General features: G+C 40.6%; 1 protein-coding gene across 3 annotated transcripts in view; it reads left to right on the top strand.

Moving 5' to 3' along the window:
- LOC111155561 (doublecortin like kinase 2) overlaps positions 1-17,588 on the top strand; it is a 143,789-nt gene that overhangs the window by 89,503 nt on the left and 36,698 nt on the right. For 2 of the 3 annotated variants that reach the window (XM_022515801.1, XM_022515810.1), the window contains exons 4-5: positions 1,375-1,476; positions 6,033-6,127. In XM_022515801.1, coding sequence (XP_022371509.1) covers positions 1,375-1,476; positions 6,033-6,127 — 197 coding nt within the window. Of the gene's footprint in view, positions 1-1,374; positions 1,477-2,341; positions 2,393-6,032; positions 6,128-17,588 lie in introns of all 3 variants that reach the window. The other variant, XM_022515790.1, reaches the window with a different exon arrangement.

Below are 17,588 nucleotides of genomic sequence, written 5' to 3'. Positions count from 1 at the left end.
GGAATCAGGCTCCCCACTGAGCAGAGAGCAGATGCCGCCGCCGATGCCGGTCTTAATCCCAGGACCCTGAGATCAGGACCTGAGCAGAAGGCAGAGGCTTAACCCACTGAGCCACCCAGGCGCCCCTGTGTATGTTTTTTTAACCAGTTATTTAACTTGTGTTTAATCTTAATAAAGTCCTTACTTTCTATCCTTTTAGGATTCTGACAACATCTTGCATTAAAGATTCATTAAAATGCTAAACACGTCTTCCCCAAGTAACAGAATCCCGCTTCAAGAACTGACCTCAGGACTGGCTGAGAGTCCTAAAGCTAGGGTGTGGTTCTAAGCTGTAGTTGTTGGTTTTCTGGATTTACACTTGTGCTTATGAAAGAGTGGCAGTGCCTTTAAGATGTTTCTGACTAACACACACCCCTCCTTTCAACAACAGAATACTGTTTAACATCCACAATGCTAATTAACTAAACTGAAGTTGATCCAGCCCCTTCTGAGTGAGATTTTGATTAGGGTCTTTCAAATGCTAACTAGCCTCCCCTGGTGTGTATTTTCCTGATTAGTGGACTTCACATGTTAATTTATTGCGTGGTGGTATACATTAAACCCAACCCACGTTGTAATCTTACCTCATAAATTGAAGTATTTTAAACCGTAAATGACAGACAATAGGTTATCTGATTTAATCCTTATAACAAGCCTACCAAGCAGATGCAGAATTTATTCTGATCCCAATTTCATAGGGGAAATAACGGAGCCTTAGACCCTGACCAAGCTCCCCTAGTTAGCAAAATCAGATTCAAGATTCATTCAAAATCTTCATGGCTCCAAACCCATGTTCTTAATTATTCAAATTAGCACTGATTATTTTAGCTGTAATTACTTCTGGTACTCTAAATGCTGTTTTATTTGATGATTTATGGAAAAACCAAAGTTATTGCTGGAAGCTAGTTTCCTCATTTTCGATCCTCTATACTTAGAGAAGGTGGAAAATAAGATGGTAAGGAGTCCCCTACCCTTTCAAAATAAGATTATCAGGGAGTTTGGACAGAATAAAATTGTGGCCTTTTGCTACCAATACTACTGACCGAAAAAGGAAGCTGAGCATGTTCAGACGGGGCTCTACGTGCGTGATCAAGTTAGGACATTGGGATTTCCCTATTCAGTGCGAACTCCGCTGGAGCAATGAGCTTGTCTACAAGATGCCTAGCCTAACTAAAGACAACCTCGGGTGTACTTTTGGGACAATTGCTTTGTATATTGGAGTTGTTTAACAATAATGGGAAAATGATCAGGTGTTCGCTCTCTGGCAGTAAACTGCATACACGTGTGATCAGTATTTTAACCAGATTTAGTTAATACACTTTCTCTCCTTTCTAGAATGCCGCGTCTTGAAGTCCTCTTATTCTCGCTCCTCAGCTGTCAAGTATTCTGGATCTAAAAGCCCTGGGCCCTCCCGACGCAGCAAATCGCCAGCTTCAGGTACTCTTTCTCCTTCAGTTCCTTGAATTGTTACGAACTAGCGGTCTTTCCCATGTTTGCATGCAGCCAGGTTCCAAACAACACGTAGATGACATGATTCTTAAAACAAAAAATTTGAGTCTGTTGCTCAAAGTTGTCATAGATCTGCTAAGACGCTTGTTTGTTTTATTCTCACACATTTTCTCAAGAACAGTCTATATCTAGAACCTTCTGGTATTTATGTAGAAGTGTTTTGCATTTGGACCATAACGTACTGTATTTTTAACTTTGTGCTGTATGATTGTGGATATTTTTCTTCTCTTATTGGTTTAAAACATACATCTGACACAGAACGCGTTTCCTTGATAAGTTTCATAGGCTTTTCCTTTTTCAAGCAATTTAATAGTAGCAGTGATTATTATTGGAAATTGGTACTTATTTAAGAGTCAGACTTACCTGTAATTAAGTTTCTTTCAGGTTCTAAACCTATAGATCTGTGATAATTTTGACTGTTTGGGGGCACTTTTTTAAAAGCTAGAAACATCTATAAATATCTTGATGTCTTCTACAAGGTTTGTATATAGTAATTTTAAGTAATTTTGCTGATATCCCTTCCTGTTCAGGAGAGGATTATGAAAAACCATGATTTCACAGATGGGAAATCTAGAACATGTGAAAGTAGGATCAATAAAATTGTGTCAAGCATCAGGTCCTCTAAAAGATGGAGTGTTTTGGACATTCTACTTGTCACTGCTTTGCCTTCAGCACCCACCCCACTTTCCTTCGGTCAGGCTGTTTAACCCTTTTTGTGTATACGCGTTCAGACCTGCTGAATAACTGCTCTCCTTACTGTCTCCTCCTCTTTGTACTCCCTGAATGTGCACAGTAAAGAGGGGTGGACACCACTCCGGTGCCTACTCTGCAGCCAGATCCCCAGGTGAGCCATGAGGAGAATGGCTTTGTCGCTCCGCTGGGTTTTTGTTTCTGTCTCTTGCCACATTTCTGTTTCCTTTTGCTCCATTTCCATGAACGTATCTGGCTTGTACCAGTGTACATTTGTGCGCTGTGGGATGCTTCACCGTGCATAGAATGCCTCAATGTCCCTTCTTTTTAGAGAACCAGTCATTGTCCGAAGATGGCCAAGTGCCTCTCTCTGTGTGTAGTTAGAGGACCAAGGGATCGAGGAGGAGTACCACCTCGAAGGGTCTATCTTCTAGTTAATTTTGGAAAATATTCTGTTACTGAAAAAAGCTAAAGTTCATTGGTTATAGGAAAATGACCATAGAAGCAATTAAACTGTTCTGTTCTTACCTTCTTCTCCTTCTGTTCTTACCTTCTTCCCCACCCTACAGCTAAGAGGCCCAACACTCTTTCTAAAAATATTGATAATATGAATATTTTTAACTGAAAGCATCTCTCTGCTGTGAAGCTTATTTCAAATTATATTATGCTTCTGTAAAGTATCTCAAACATTAGGAAAGCTAATACAACATGAAATTGGCATAAATACAATTACCTGAGCCCACCATATGGTAAATGTAGATTTTTGTCAGGTTCTTTGCTTTTGTTTTAGCCATAGGTTTTATAGATATTTATCGTATCAGTGAAATAAATAGAAGTGAGGAGAGTGATTAAAAAATCAGGTATTTTAATGAATCCAATACATACTAAACTAAAAGCATGTATCATAGCCATAATTTTTCTTGCAGACCAATATGTTTGTATAAATAAAGATTTATTCAAATCTTTTTAAATTGAATTTGAAATGCTTAGAAATTGATTCAAGAAATCTTAACATTTCAGGACTCCCAATTTTTAACTAAGTCTGTATTTGCATTTGGGGTAGAGTATCTTAAACTCGCAAGTAAAAGTTGTGAGATATATAAATCACACTTCAGAGTGCAAACAGCTTCTTTATGAGAGATTAAACCCCAAAGTATGTTCACCACATCCTGCAGTTACAAACAAGGGGGCAATTTGTATTATTGAAAGCCGCATACCCACAAGCACAACTCACATTTACAGACCTCTAGCTGTGGCATACCTGGGAACATTTAGAAAATGCCGTGGGACAAACTGGAATCTCAAACAGAGGTATTAGCTTTGTAGACAGAAAATTGTGCCTTTTCAGTCTTGGAACAGAAGTGCTCTGTAAGTGCGGTCTTCTGGTTGACTGAATTTCTCAACAAAACTCTTAGCAAAACAGGCAAATAGTGTGTAAGAAACACATAGAAATTCATCTGGGTAACATAAGTAGGTAAATATTACCATAACTTGAGTCCTAAAGATGCTCATTTGAGGTTTCTAGCTTGTAAATCTTTCAGAGTCCACCAAGACAGAAGATCTTCTGAACAAACAAGCAAACAAAAAAGCCCAAGTTTATTTCTTTTCTTCCAGTTGAGGGGAGGCGTGGATAACAGCCTTCTTCTGGGAGAGAGAGTCGGGGGTTGGTGAAGGAGTGGTACATGACGAGGGTGTGGGTTGGTCATTGTCCACCCACCAGCTGGTGGCAGCCGTGTGAGGGGAGCATGCCCAACATGACCCTGCCCCACTTACCTTTCTAACGAAGATTTGGAAGAAATGGGCAAAGAAGTGAAATTAAGGATTACTCATGAAGGAACATTTTTTAGAATTTTCCAGATGCTCTGGGAAACTTAGAAACCCAAACATGACTTGGTGTCTCTTTAGGATGAGATTATTTGGAGGGAAATACGGGCATGTAGTTACTGACTCCAGTAAAATTCCTGGCAGTGAGTTTTGTCAAGAAACTTTGTTTAGCAGTGGGTATGTTTTTAGGGAGTTTTGTCTCCTGCCAGGATCACCATTTCCAGGAATTGATTTTTATCCTTTTGTCCCTTTTCTGTCACTGTTCCAAAGTAGCCTCTGCTGTCAGTGTGGATTCTGAGTATCTGTGAAAGCTAATAGCACTTACTGAGTGGAGGCTGGTGACCTGCCTAGGTTGCTGTGTGGAATGAAGGAAAAAAAGGAGTAAAATTCAGTCTCAGCTCACAGCAAGTTGACTAGTTCATTGACCATAATAATCTCTATTTTATGTGAACTTCTGCCACCAATTCCCTTTCTTTAAAGAGAATTTTTAAAAGAAAACAACATTGAAATTTAACTTAATTGAGAAATAATCAGGACTGTTGAATATCCTAGAAAGTTTCTAATTGCACAGTTCCTTGTGTTGTCCTTGTACTCTAAATATGCACGTACATTTGTTATGAAATTATAGATAACAGATCATTGTTTATGCATGGGTGGTTTTAAATTAGAAAAATTAAAGTTTGGTAAGTTAAAAGTGACGAGAAAATTTTTTCATCCTTTCCCAATTTAAAATGAGCAATGCAATAAATAAGCATGACTTCAAACCCAGATACCCTGGTTTATAGGTTATTCATCTAATCACAAATACTTGTTGATCCCAGGACTTTTGCCTCTACTCAAGAACTAGTACTCACTTTTTTGAGTCACCTATTTAGGACTTTTGCCTCTGCATATTGTTTTTTTACATTTATTAGCTTCATTTAAAATAATAGTTTTCTGCTTCCTCGTATTTGAAAACAAAAGAAAGAAATGGACTTTGCTTTTCTTTCCATAGAGATGAATGACAGTTTTCATCTTTGGGCAAAGCATTGAAGATTCGTGATAAAAGGGGTTTCAGATACGTCTTAGAAAAATAATTACACCAGTCCTAAATGTTAACTACCAACTTTGTGAAATGACAGCAGAAATGGATCCAGGTGATAAAGTTAGGAATAAGCATAAGTCATGCTGAAGTGTTTGACCAGCATTCTCTAGTATAAAATGGGCAAATTTACCCTCCCTTCTAAACAGCAGTGGTCATGATTTTCCTAGCTGTGCTCTAAATTGAGTCTTCAACCCAGGAAGTGTGTAGAAGTTTGGAGGGGGTACTATTGGAAAACCATCAAGATTTGGTAAATAGTGGGAGAAATTAAACAGTGAGGACAAGAAAATGGAAGGAATTAAGAATGACTACTTTAGATAAAAAGAAAGTTGAAGAGTGCCTTTTATGGCCTTCAAAGAAATAAACAGGTGTTATAAGAAAAATGACAAGTAATTTTCCCTTTCCATAAAGAATATGCTTAGAAAATTTGTTTGGCTTATGTGGAATTGATTTGGGAGAGCGGTAGAACTTCTTGGGTAACCAGGTTGGTATATACCAAGAGAGTGGATGTTGGAAGTTTCAGGACAGCCTTCCTAGTAAAGTATTACAAACATACCAGCCATTTCATTTCTCTGCCCTTGCTGGCAGGCAGAATCTATGGACAAGTTCTCATTCACATCTCTAATTCCATAATGTTTTATATATTTGTTTATGTCACTGTTGGAAAGCTATTACTGAAAACAATTCTAGTTTCACTCCTTATTTGTCTGATACTTTGTAATGCAATAAAACACATTATTTTTGCTTTTCACTGATTTGCCATCTGCTTTGAGCTTTAAATGAATCGAAGCTTCATTGGAGCAATGTTGTGCATGTGCTTGGTGTATTTGTGCAATCTGGTTATTTGGGGTTTGAATGACCTCTGTCTCCTTTGTTGTCTCATGGTCAGTTAATGGAACTCCCAGCAGCCAGCTGTCTACTCCTAAATCAACGAAATCTTCTAGCTCTTCTCCAACTAGCCCAGGAAGTCTCAGAGGATTAAAGGTATGAAATGGGATATATGGCATGTTTGTGTGATTTTGTTATTTTGAGTTTCATAGTTTGGTAGTTTAATTTGTTCAGGGGCTTGGGTGTAATAACAAATCAAAAAGGAAAGAGTTCAGGATGTGGAGCTGAGAAGGACCTACCTGCCTTTGAATCCTGTGTCCTTTTTCATCTTGGAATTTGGGTCAACTCACTTAACTCTTCTGACCCCAACTGTTCCCATATCTCAAATGGGAATAGAAGGTTGTGGTTAAGGTTGAACATATTGGGGTAAAGTAAAAGAAGTAGTAGTTTTCCTATTATTATCAAAATGATTTGCACTGGGAGAGCCTTGGAGAACACTGTAATTCTTTTACAAATCTCATTTTGAATCATGATTTTAATATTGTTAACCTAATTTGGCTTTGCGAAAGCTTGAAATAGGATGACGCACTAGTATGGTACTTACGTACATCTGTAACCCAAGAAGATAATGTTCGTTTTGGTGAGAAGTTAGAAACAAATCTTAGGTTTTGCCTGTGATAGCCTAGAAATATAAATGGTAACTTAACATGATCAACAGTTGGTTTAATAGACTTTTTTTTTTAATAGGCATTTTGTCTAATAGGGAGAAAAATGATGAATGAAGGCAAATTTACAAAATTTCAACAACATTGATTTCATTTAATAGTTTTCAATAATTTAAATTTATAAGAGAAAATTTGCCTGGTAAAATAGCAGTAAATAACTGAGGTTAAAAATTGGGAAAGTTTCCTTTTGTAGAAACAATCAAATTATCTGCATGGTAGTGTACTCTAAGAATACTGAAGTGTATACAGAAGGCTGTGTATGCATGCATAAATTAACTTATTCTCTTGGTATTTTGGTGACATCGGAAATGTCTTCATTAGGAACACATTCCGCCAAAGTTGGTTGCCTAAACACTTCAGGTATTGTCTGAGCAGCTTTCTTTAAGGATGTTGAGAAATCTTTTTCATTAGTAAAATGGATTGTAAGAACCCCAGCACCCCTGGGTGAGTGAGGAATGAGAACCTGCTGAGCCCAGCATCCTGACCCCTTCAGAGCAGTGAGGACTGTGGGCATGCCACTTCTCCAAGGGTTCCTTGTCCACCTAATTCTATTTGTCTGTCCTGCCCTGAGAATGTTGGGTGAACATTCAGAGTGAACCTGCATGATTCGCGTGTAAGTGATAGAGATCCGAAAGAGAAATTCCTTCCAGAGGAGGACAGCTTGCCTGTTTTTGTGCCTGCTTGCCTATGTACATTGACAAAAATTGGACTGAGAGTAGCGAGTATGAAGCTCTCACCTATCTCTAAGTGCTAGAAGCTCCTTTATCAAAAGAACCAGACATTTCGAGGTGCTAAAGTGGCTTAGGTCAGTTTATAATATGATTGTAATGGAATTCTAAACTGTCGACCACAAAAAAAAAGTTACATAAGTTAAAAATCACTAATCAGCCAGGCATTTTCAGCTTTCCCCCAATTTATTGCAGGGGGGAATTTATTGCAGGTTCACTGTTTTTGAGTAACTTTCAAGAGAACTAAAGGAAAAATAATTCAAGTTCATTCATTTCTTTTTTAATTTCAGTTGCGTGTTAAACTAAAAGCAAGTGGCTCTTAGTGCTGGTAACTTTTTTTTTTTTTTTTTTAAAGAATTTACTTATTTAGTTGACAGAGAGATCACAAGTAGTCAGAGAGGCAGGCAGAGAGAGAGAGGAGGAAGCAGGCTCTCCGCAGAGCAGAGCCCGATGTGGGACTCGATCCCAGGACTCCGAGATCATGACCTGAGTCAAAGGCAGAGGCTTAACCCACTGAGCCACCCAGGCGCCCCAGTGCTGGTAACTTTTAACCTCAGGGCAAATCCCACACAGACTTTCCAGCGAGCCACAGTCATGTCTTCCCCCATACTGTTGCTCCGGGCAGGGACAGGATACCAAATCCTTTGTTTCCTTGGAGTTTCATTCACTTCCCTCTTTGTTATCATTCCCATCTTTCTGCCTAGCCCATTGGCAGCTGTGAGCCCAAGATTGTTCCTTTTAATTGTTGCTGCTAGGTCAGTAGCAGCTGCTGGATGCTCAGAGCACCATTCACCCTACACACATGCACACAAACCTGCACTCAATCACGTACACTTCTGGAGTGGAGATGCGTGGAGTTTTCAAAACATGGTAAATTGTCTTATTGCTGAGACATCAGATAAAGCTGTTCTCCTTATGCGGAGGGTATCAGAAATGGTATAGCAACCCCCATCTAGCACACGGCTCTCTGGAACATGATAAGCGCTCAGAATTACTTGTCGGGGCCTAAAGAGGTGAAGAAGAGAGATGCTGGTTACAGGTCAGGATAGAAGAGGAGATTCCTGGTAAGATAAAGAGTAGCGGTCTTTCTGTTACACTGGTGGGAGAGTCTGCACTGTGTGAATGGGGAGGTCTCCGTCCTTAGATACCCCCTGAAAAGATATAGGTGGGGATCTGTGCTCAGAATCAAGACAGCTAGAAGGAAAGTAGCAAGCGCGGAGCTGTTTATTAAGGTGAAAGGACACCCTCACGGTGGGAGAGCAGACGGATTCCAGGAGGCAGAACCTCCTAAGTTGTTTCGGATCGGATATTCTTGGGTCTTTCGGGGATGGGACCTGCAGTGGGGTGGGTGGTCTCCAGTGGAGGCTGCTCCCAGTCTTTTGGGAGACTCCTTCCACAGGATGGGAGAGGTTGTGTTTTACCCTACAGGGTTTGAAGCAGAACCATCCTGGTAGCTTTTCTCCTTTGGGCGGGGCTATACCTGCAATTCAGATGCATTATAACGAGTCTAAGGGTTACCCTGGGGCAGACGGGGAAGAGGAGAGGACTGTGTTCTGCACCCTTGGCTCTTGATATGTCAGCCCCAAGGTCTTAGAAGGCACAAGCTCTGGATGTTGAGCCCCCGGGCTTCTAATGTGTCTCTGATTTATCACTGTCTTGCCTCCAGCTCCTGTCCATCTCATTCTCCCCTCAAGGACTGGGGACTCTGCCTCCCAGCATTCCTCCCACCGCTCAGTCTAGCTGCTACCTAACTTTTCCTGACCCTGCCCCCCTCCCTCTCAAACCCACTTTGTGTTCCACCCCACTCGAGGCCTGTGGGCTTTACTCACAGCTGTGAGACCTCCTCTTTGTTTTCTACCATTGTTAAATAAGAACATTTGTTTTTAAAGGACCTCTGAAGTGCTGGGATTATAGTTCTTTAAACTGGCAACAAAACAAAGCAGAACAAAAAGCCCTACTTAGGAAGCAGGGGAGTTCATTTCTCTTCTCACTTTATAGCTGATGTAGAATTACCCGATTTTACATTAAATATTAGCAGCTAAATGAGTCTCTGCCACACCCATCAGCTTTTAGGCCACACTGCCCAAGTCCTGCCCATTCTCCTGGGTCATGCTTTATGGAAAGTGCGTCTTCTGACTGTTCCCAGCAGTCCCTGGCATTGGATATTGTTGTGGGGATGAAGACCTGCCTTTGAAATACTGCCGCTTAGTCATGTTACTTACTGTACAAAATACCCTAATTTTGGTGTCAGCGAAAGCTCTAGTCAGCATCTGTCCATTTTTGCGTTGTTTTCTCAATTCAGTGACATTACGCATGGAGAATTACAGATAATTACCATGGGTTAGTGCTCTACTTTTTTCTTCCCCTTCATTTAAAATGGCTTATTAAGATCAATTAAGAGGCAGTGTCTGACACTGGAGGACTGTTTTTCTCAGGCAGGAACCATTTATCCTGGCTAGATGCTTTAATGGCTTTGGGGATAGATAATCTTTCTCCAGAGAATCAGAATTGACAAAAGTAAGCAAACCAAGCCAGGACAGCCTGTGTAGGAGATGACACTCCTATCTCTCTAGGTGCCGGGACACAGCTTCTGCCAGATTATCTATTTGTTTGTTTGTTTGTTTAAGTATCTGGGTTTTACCTAGTAGGGAATTAGGCAAAGTGAAGTCAGAGGGAAGCGGAATTTGATATTCTATCACAATTTTCCTGTGCCAGTTTTTGGGAATCAGTTTCGTGTTTTGGTGGGGATGTTGGAAGAACTGAAAAGGAAAACAGGGTCATATTGTGAAGTTTAATCTCTGACCACAGAGTGTCCATGGCTTTTTGTTTGTTTGTTTGTTTGCTCGTTGAAAAAGCACCTCTCCACAAAAAAAAAGACCTCATAGTTTCCCCCCATCCTACTGTTGGGGAAGACTCTTCTGCTCTACTCATACGCATTTATAAAAGATCATGCTCTTTGAAGGGCTGCGCCAAAGGCAAGAGAGGAAGGAAAGCTTTCCTCATCTGGTGAGTAATTTTTGCAGGATGGGAATATAAGAAATAGGGTGGCAACCAAGCAGTCAGGGTTCTTTAAACCTAAAACTAATAGACGTTAGGTAACTGAAAGTTAGTTCTACCTCGATTATAGTTTTTTGGTTTTGCTAGTTATGTGAAACCTACAATGGGAAAACAAAGTCGTCTCAGACGTGCAATTAGTCTTCATTTTGCAGATGCAGAGATTGAAGTTCAGAGATGTGAAGTGACTTGCTCAGGGTCTCAGTGGCCGCTTGGGATCTCTGACCCTTTCAGGGTCTCTGTCTCTAACCTCTGACTCTTCCCCCATCCCTGGGGAGTCTGTGTCAGTGACTGCAGCATGGACCTCTCAGAAGGAAGCTTGTATGGTTATTATGGAAAAGCTATGCAGTCTTTCAGGAGGGTGAATGCTGGGGGTGGCTTGCCAGATACTGAGTATTTGGGTTTAGATATGCATAAATGCTCTGAATAAAAATAAGTTGAGATATTAGAAATGGAATGGGAGGTGGTGCTTGGGAAAGGTAGAGGTAGTCCTGGGGTGGGGGAGAGGCTAGATGAAGGGAGGTGGAAAGGTAGAGAAGTGCCCAGCACTTCAACCTGACCGCCAAAGGCTTTAGAAAAATAACAAAGTTCACAAGAGGTTAGGGTTATTGGTTTTCTTTGGAAGCCAACAATGGAACTGAGTATAGTTAAGATTGATGTAGGCCTGAACAAGGTAGTGTTGTCCAGGCTCAGCAAACATATGGGTACCTGGATATGAGATGATGTTACGTTGTGGGCCTGGCATGGAACTCCCATTGCGAGCATAGTTGCATAGCCAGGATTTGAAAACAGAGCCCATCCTTACTTATCACCATTACTAACCCCTAAGGACACAGTGAGAAAGCAAGGCCAGTCTGTTAAATAGATGATTGGAAACAAATGGTCAGACCAAAAATTCATAAGATGACAGTTGCTAGGGCTACCAAGGAGGTAGCCATTAGGCCATTTCCCTAAAACCTAGTCCCTCGGTAGTAGAACTTGGTTTTGCTCTTGTATGGATTTAGGGAATCTGGCCTTCCTAGGGCAAGACCACTGGGTGGTGATGGTCACCTGGGGAGGAGGCAGTTCTGCAGGCCTGAAACAAGCTGCCTTCACTGCACACCACGCTTTACTTGACGCCAAGCTGCCTCCTGCAGTCAGACCCTTGGGAAGCCCAGAGATCTTTTTAGTGAGGCCAATTCATGCCAGGTTGTACTAGGCCTGTGTCAGGAGGGTGTGTAGCATCTCTGGACTCTTTCTTGTTTGTTCTTCTTTAGTTCTCCTTAATAATTAAAATTTTCTTTGAGTGCTTTAATCTGAACCATGACAAGTCTTTGGTCCACTCAAGCCAGAGGATTAAGACAGAAGTGGTGTCTCATAGTATGTAGTTACACAGAAGGGGAGTGTCAAAAAATGAAGCCCAGAGCTCATTTATGCTCAGACGCCTCCATTTGGAGAAGGACATAAGATGGTATAGGGTTGAAGTCATGAGCTCTGAAACCGGAATTTCTGGGTTTGATCTTGGCTTGGCCCCTCACAGGCTGTATGATCTTAGGCAAGTTACAACACTCTTATCTGTAACCAAAAAAAAAAAAAAAAAAAAAAAAAAAGAATTAATAGAACCTAGCACACAGGGTTGAGATTAATTAACTATAGAGAAAGCACTTAGAATAGCTTTGCTGTTCTTTCTTACTGTAAGTCTTGGGATTTCCAGGTTCAGTGTTCCCATGAAGTAAGTTTTACTCACAAAGAAAAAAAATTAACATGCAGCAGTATATAAGAAGGAAGGAGAAAGTGAGAGAAGCCAGATTTCAGATTTTATTGCCTCCCCTGCTTTCTCTCTATTATGAATTACCTTCCCGACTATGCTTCGTCTCTGTTTCCCTGCCCTCTGTCTATAGTCTGGCTGCATTAGTACACTGTAACGCAGCTTAGTAACAGGTTATTTGGAAATTTAGCAGCTTAAAATAGCAGTAAAAAATTACTGTCTTGCACAGTTCTTGTGGGTCAGGAATCCAGGAGCAGCCTTACCATGTAGTCCTGGCTTTAAGATCATTGACAGGGTTGTAGTCGAGGTATGCCCCAGGGCTTCAGTCACCCAAAGGCCCTGCTGAGAGTGGGGGATCTCCTTCTGTGGTGACTCGTTCTCTTGGTGGCAGATTGGTGCTGGCTGTTGGCAGGAGACCTCAGGTCCTTGCCATATCCTCTCCATAAGTTGGCTTGAGTATCCTCAGAGCATGGCAGCTGGGTTTCCCCAAAGGAAGTGATCTGTAAGAGTGACGTGCAGAAGCCCTCCTGTCTGAGACCTAGTCCTGGAGGTTGGACACTATCATTTCCATAATAGTGTAGCAGTCACATGTCAGCTCTGTGTAACATGAGAAGGGACTGCATAAGGGCATGAAAATCAGGAGGTAAGGTTCAGGGGAACCATTTTGGAGGCTACCACACCGTTTCTCTCTGCTTTCATCTCCTTATCAGCCACCCAAAATTTATTTCGGAGGCTGCCCCTATTCCCTCAATACGTTTCTGTCCATTTTCCTTTTTGAGGGCCACAAAAGTCTCTCCCACTATCAATTTTATTGCTTTGTTCTCCTCCCAGTCCTTTTGTTCTCCTGACCAGTCACCCCTTGCCCAATTACCCCCTGCCCATTCTTTTCTTTCCCCTTCAAATTCTAGAATCCCACCACCAGTGATGTTTTCTTCTTAATCCTCATCTTCCTCTTGACCTCAGCCCATGATCTCCTGTTTCCTCTGCCCAAACCCCTCAGAGTCCCTTCCATTTAGCTGATGACTTTCCCTGTGGGAATATTTTCTGTGCTTAAATCACAGTGTTTTCTTTGGGACAGATAGGCAATAAAGAGTACTAAATATGTCATCAGCTGCCAGATGGATGAAGAAAGCATTTCCCTGGGATTTAATTCATCATCCCTGTCCCAGTTGAGGACTTTCAAGGCTGTAGTAACTTAAGGCTTCCAAGTCAGGGGCACATCTGTGGACACTGAGGGATAAAATGTCTCAGGTTTTGATGCTGAAGTGTATGCCCATAGGCTGTCTACTGTGAGTATTCTTGTTAGTTGAAAGAAGAAAGAAAAAAAGTACATTTGGAACACTGTCCAACATCTTGAGATTATAAACTGTCCGATATGCTGATATTTTATCTGATGATGTCTCTTGGGTGTGCTGGTGGTGAAAGATTTTCCAGATTTGTGAAGTGTGATGAAAGGGCTGGTAGTATCTCATACTGATTGGCAGAGCTAAAATGCAACTCTTTGACCTTTTGAACTTCAAAACTTCTTTTCGAAGCTGTGAAATGTAAATCCACGGTAGCCGCTGACCTTAGACGTTTTTGCTTTTCCCTGGAGCTTTGGTTTTTCTCTGGCATTTAAGGCTAGTTAATAATCCTCAGTACTGAGAGACTGACTTCTTTTATACTCTTTTTATGACCCCAGAAATGCCGGGTGGCGACTTCATCTCTGAACGTAATTGATTTTGTTGACAGAAACAAAAACAAAAGAGGGACTAAGCAGTTTGGAAGACTTCAGTGACCTAACAAAATAAATCATCATCATGAATCTTAGATGCTGTTTGAGGACAGTGATTTGCAAATCGTGGTTGCTCAGTAAATAGAGGCATTTGGTGGGTCAGTGGCTCAGTGGGGCTGAAGCCCACCTTCATGGGGCTGGAAAGAGAGTTTGCCAAGCAAATCAGTGTATGAATACAATCAACTGTAAGAACTTTATTTGAATGTAAGCAGCTCAGGCATTAATCTTAAATGCTCCCTTATTCATGAAAGTGGCCTGTTAGAAATTCTTCTTGGTAGTATATTGGAGATAATTGGATGGAATTAAGACTTAGAAGTTATCGTGAATTAGCCTGCGCCAGTGCCTGACAGTGGTAACTTCCATAGTTTGAATTGAAGAGGTAGGCACCTCTCCTGGTACCCTGGTGTCCTACAGATTGATGATTCCTCACCGTGAAAGCCCGCAGACATCTTGTGCAGGTAGGCGTGGTTGTGCGGAAGCCAGTAAGCCAACACTTCCGTTTGAAAGTCTCCCTTATAAGGATATGCAGAGATTCTGTGCTGGTTTTGGTGGACCATATAGTCAGTCCCCTTAGGTGGCAGCAATACTCAGGAACCGAAAGGCACAGAGCAGCAGGTTCCACAAAGCCCCTCTCACGGATGGTTGAGTTGGCTTGTGCGTGTGCAGGCCGTGGCTTCTGTTTAGCCAGAAAATTCAGTATTCACCACTATTCATCAGTCACACTAATTTAGCCAAATGAAAGCAAATCTAAGGTTTGGCTACAGATAAGAATAGTTTTTTGTATGTTACCTAGCTTTAGTCGCTGATTCTTAATAATTGTTCTCCTATGTCATTACTAATAATGAAGTATTTCAGAGTAAAGTTTCACAAACCCAATATAAAAGTAATGAAGATTTCTGTTTTCATTTTGATTTCTTTTTAATTTCTTTTAATCCATATATAATTAACATAGTGTTATATTAGTTTCAGGCATACAGTATAATGATGAACAATTCTATACTCAGTGCTCATCACAATAAGTATATCTTAATCCCCTTCACCTATTTGGCAACCCCCCCCCCACCCCAGCAACCACCAGATTGTTCTCTATATTTAAGAGTCTGGTTTTTTGTTTCTTAAATTCCACATATGATGAAGTCATATAGTATGTTTTTCTGTGACTTATATCTCTTAGCATTATACCCTCTAGATCTGTCCACATTGTTGCAAATGGCAAGATTTCATTCTTCTAAATGACTGAATAATATTCCATTATGTCTATATATACACCACATCTTCTTTATCCATTCAGTAGATACTTGGTTACTTCCGTATTTTGGCTATAGTAAATAACACTGCAATAAATGTAGGGTGCACATATCTTTTCAACTTAGTGTTTTCATTTTCTTTGGGTAAATACCCAGTAGTAGAATTATTGGATCATGGGGTAATTCTATTTTTAATTTTTTGAGAATCTCCACACTGTTTTCCACAGTGGCTGCACCAGCTTGCATCCCCGCCAATAGTACAACACATCCATACCAACACTTGTTTCTTGTGTTTTTGATTTTAGCCATTTTTGAATTTAACCATTCTGACAGGTATGTGGTGACACCTCATTGTGGTTTTGATTTGCATTTCCCTGATGATGAGTGACGTTGAACATCTTTTCTTGTGTCTGTTGGCCATCTGTATATCTTCTTTGGACAATTTTTGCTTTTAAATGCATTTCTGATATAGCTTTTATCATAATTCATACTGGCTTTCCCTTTTAATTAGTGGCATTTATATTTTTAAATATTTTTTTAAACCCACAAAAATCATGGAAGTAAATCTATTTATAGGTAACATCTGGTAATGCAGACTTAAAAAGTCTTCAGTACATTTCAGCGGTCATCTTTTTAAGAAAAATTTTCTTAAGATCTCTTTATGTGAGGAAAGGCTGTGGATTTGTTTATCAATTTGTACATTATTTGACTAAATTACACAGCTGTGACTATAGTATAGTAATCTGAAAGCATATTCTAAATATACCACAATGAATATTTTGATGAGTGGGTCTCATACTGGCTATCATCCTTATGTTAATTTAATAGCCTTGGAAGACTTCTTTTTTTGTCTTCTTAGAGGAGGGGACAGTGTGAGAGTAGCCAAATAGCTCCTGGGCTCTAGAGTCCGACCTGGATTCAGATTCTGACTCCACACATTTGCTGTGGTGTTTGGGCAAGTTATATAACCTCTCTGAGCTCTGATTTCTTTACAGATTAATGGAGATTATGATAATACCTAATTCATAAGGTGTAGAGTATTCATTTTAGGACTTGCCACAAAGTAGGCATTCAGTTAACTATAATTAGTGTCATCTTTCCTTTTCTTACAAGGAGAAAGTTGTTCTTAGCTAGAGATAACTTGCAACGGTTAAATTGTTGGATGGGTGACAAAGAGAGCTTAAGGTAGCTGAAGAATTAGTTGCTGCCAGAAACTTCCTCCACAGAGGTGCTCAACTTTGGCTGTACATTAGATCACTTGTGAAACTTAGAAAAAAATACTGATACCCAGGCCTTACCCCAGGGATTCTTTATTCTGGGGCAGCAGTCTAGCAATAGAAGCTTTCAGATCATCCCAGGTGATCCCAATGTATAGCCACAACCACCCTGAGGGTTACTCTGTTCTAAAGTTTCAAAGTATAAGACTAGATTCCTAAGAAAGTTTTTGTAGGGCACCTGGGTGGCTCAGTCGGTAAGCATCTGCCTTCAGCTCGGGTCATGATCCCAGGCTCCTGGAATCAAGTCTTGCATTGGGCTCCCTGCTCAGCTGGGAGCCTGCTTCTCCCTCTGCCTTTGCCTCTCTCTCTCTCGTCTCTCATGAATAAATAAATAAAATCTTTAAAAAAAAAAAAGAAAGAAAGTTCTTGTAGACCAGGAGTTTGCTTGCTGGCCAAATTTGGCCCACAGTCTGACTTTCTAAATTAAGTGTTTTTTTGGTTTTTGTTTTTGTTTTTTTAAGATTTTATTTATTTATTTGACAGAGAGAGAGAGATCACAAGCAGGCAGAGAGGTAGGCAGAGAGAGAGAGAGGGAAGCAGGCTCCCCATTGAGCAGAGAGCCCGATGTGGGGCTCAATGTGGGACTCAATCCCAGGACCCTGGAATCATGACTGGAGCCGAAGACAGAGGCTTAACCCATTGAGCCACCCAGGCGCCCCTGATTTTCTAAATTAAGTTTTATTGGAACACAGTCACACTTAACCGTTCACATGTGCTCTGTGACTGCTTTCATTTTATAATAGTGGAGCTGAGTAATTGTGATAGAGACCATATCCCAAAGCCTAAAATATTACTCTCTAGCCTTTTGCAAAACATATTTTTGACCCCTGCAGTAGACCACTTAAAAATTGAATCATAGTGCCCTTTTCCAAGATGGATCAAGAAAGTCAGCTCACTACACAAGAATATCTCCTAGAAAAAAAAAAAAAAATCTCCTAGATTTTGTTCAAGTGCTTCCTTTTATGAAAAGTCAAAATGAAGGAGTATTCAACATTATACTCAAAAGTCAGTAGTATATGCTTTAATGCATTGATATAGTCATTTTCACTGTTCTTGGAGAATTGC

Source organism: Enhydra lutris, unplaced genomic scaffold (genome assembly GCF_002288905.1).
Source record: "Enhydra lutris kenyoni isolate GAN:26980312 unplaced genomic scaffold, ASM228890v2 scaffoldscaffold3, whole genome shotgun sequence".
Lineage (NCBI taxonomy): Eukaryota > Metazoa > Chordata > Mammalia > Carnivora > Mustelidae > Enhydra > Enhydra lutris.
The sequence above is the reverse complement of the archived record's forward strand: the minus strand, read 5'-3'. Positions and strand labels throughout refer to the sequence as shown.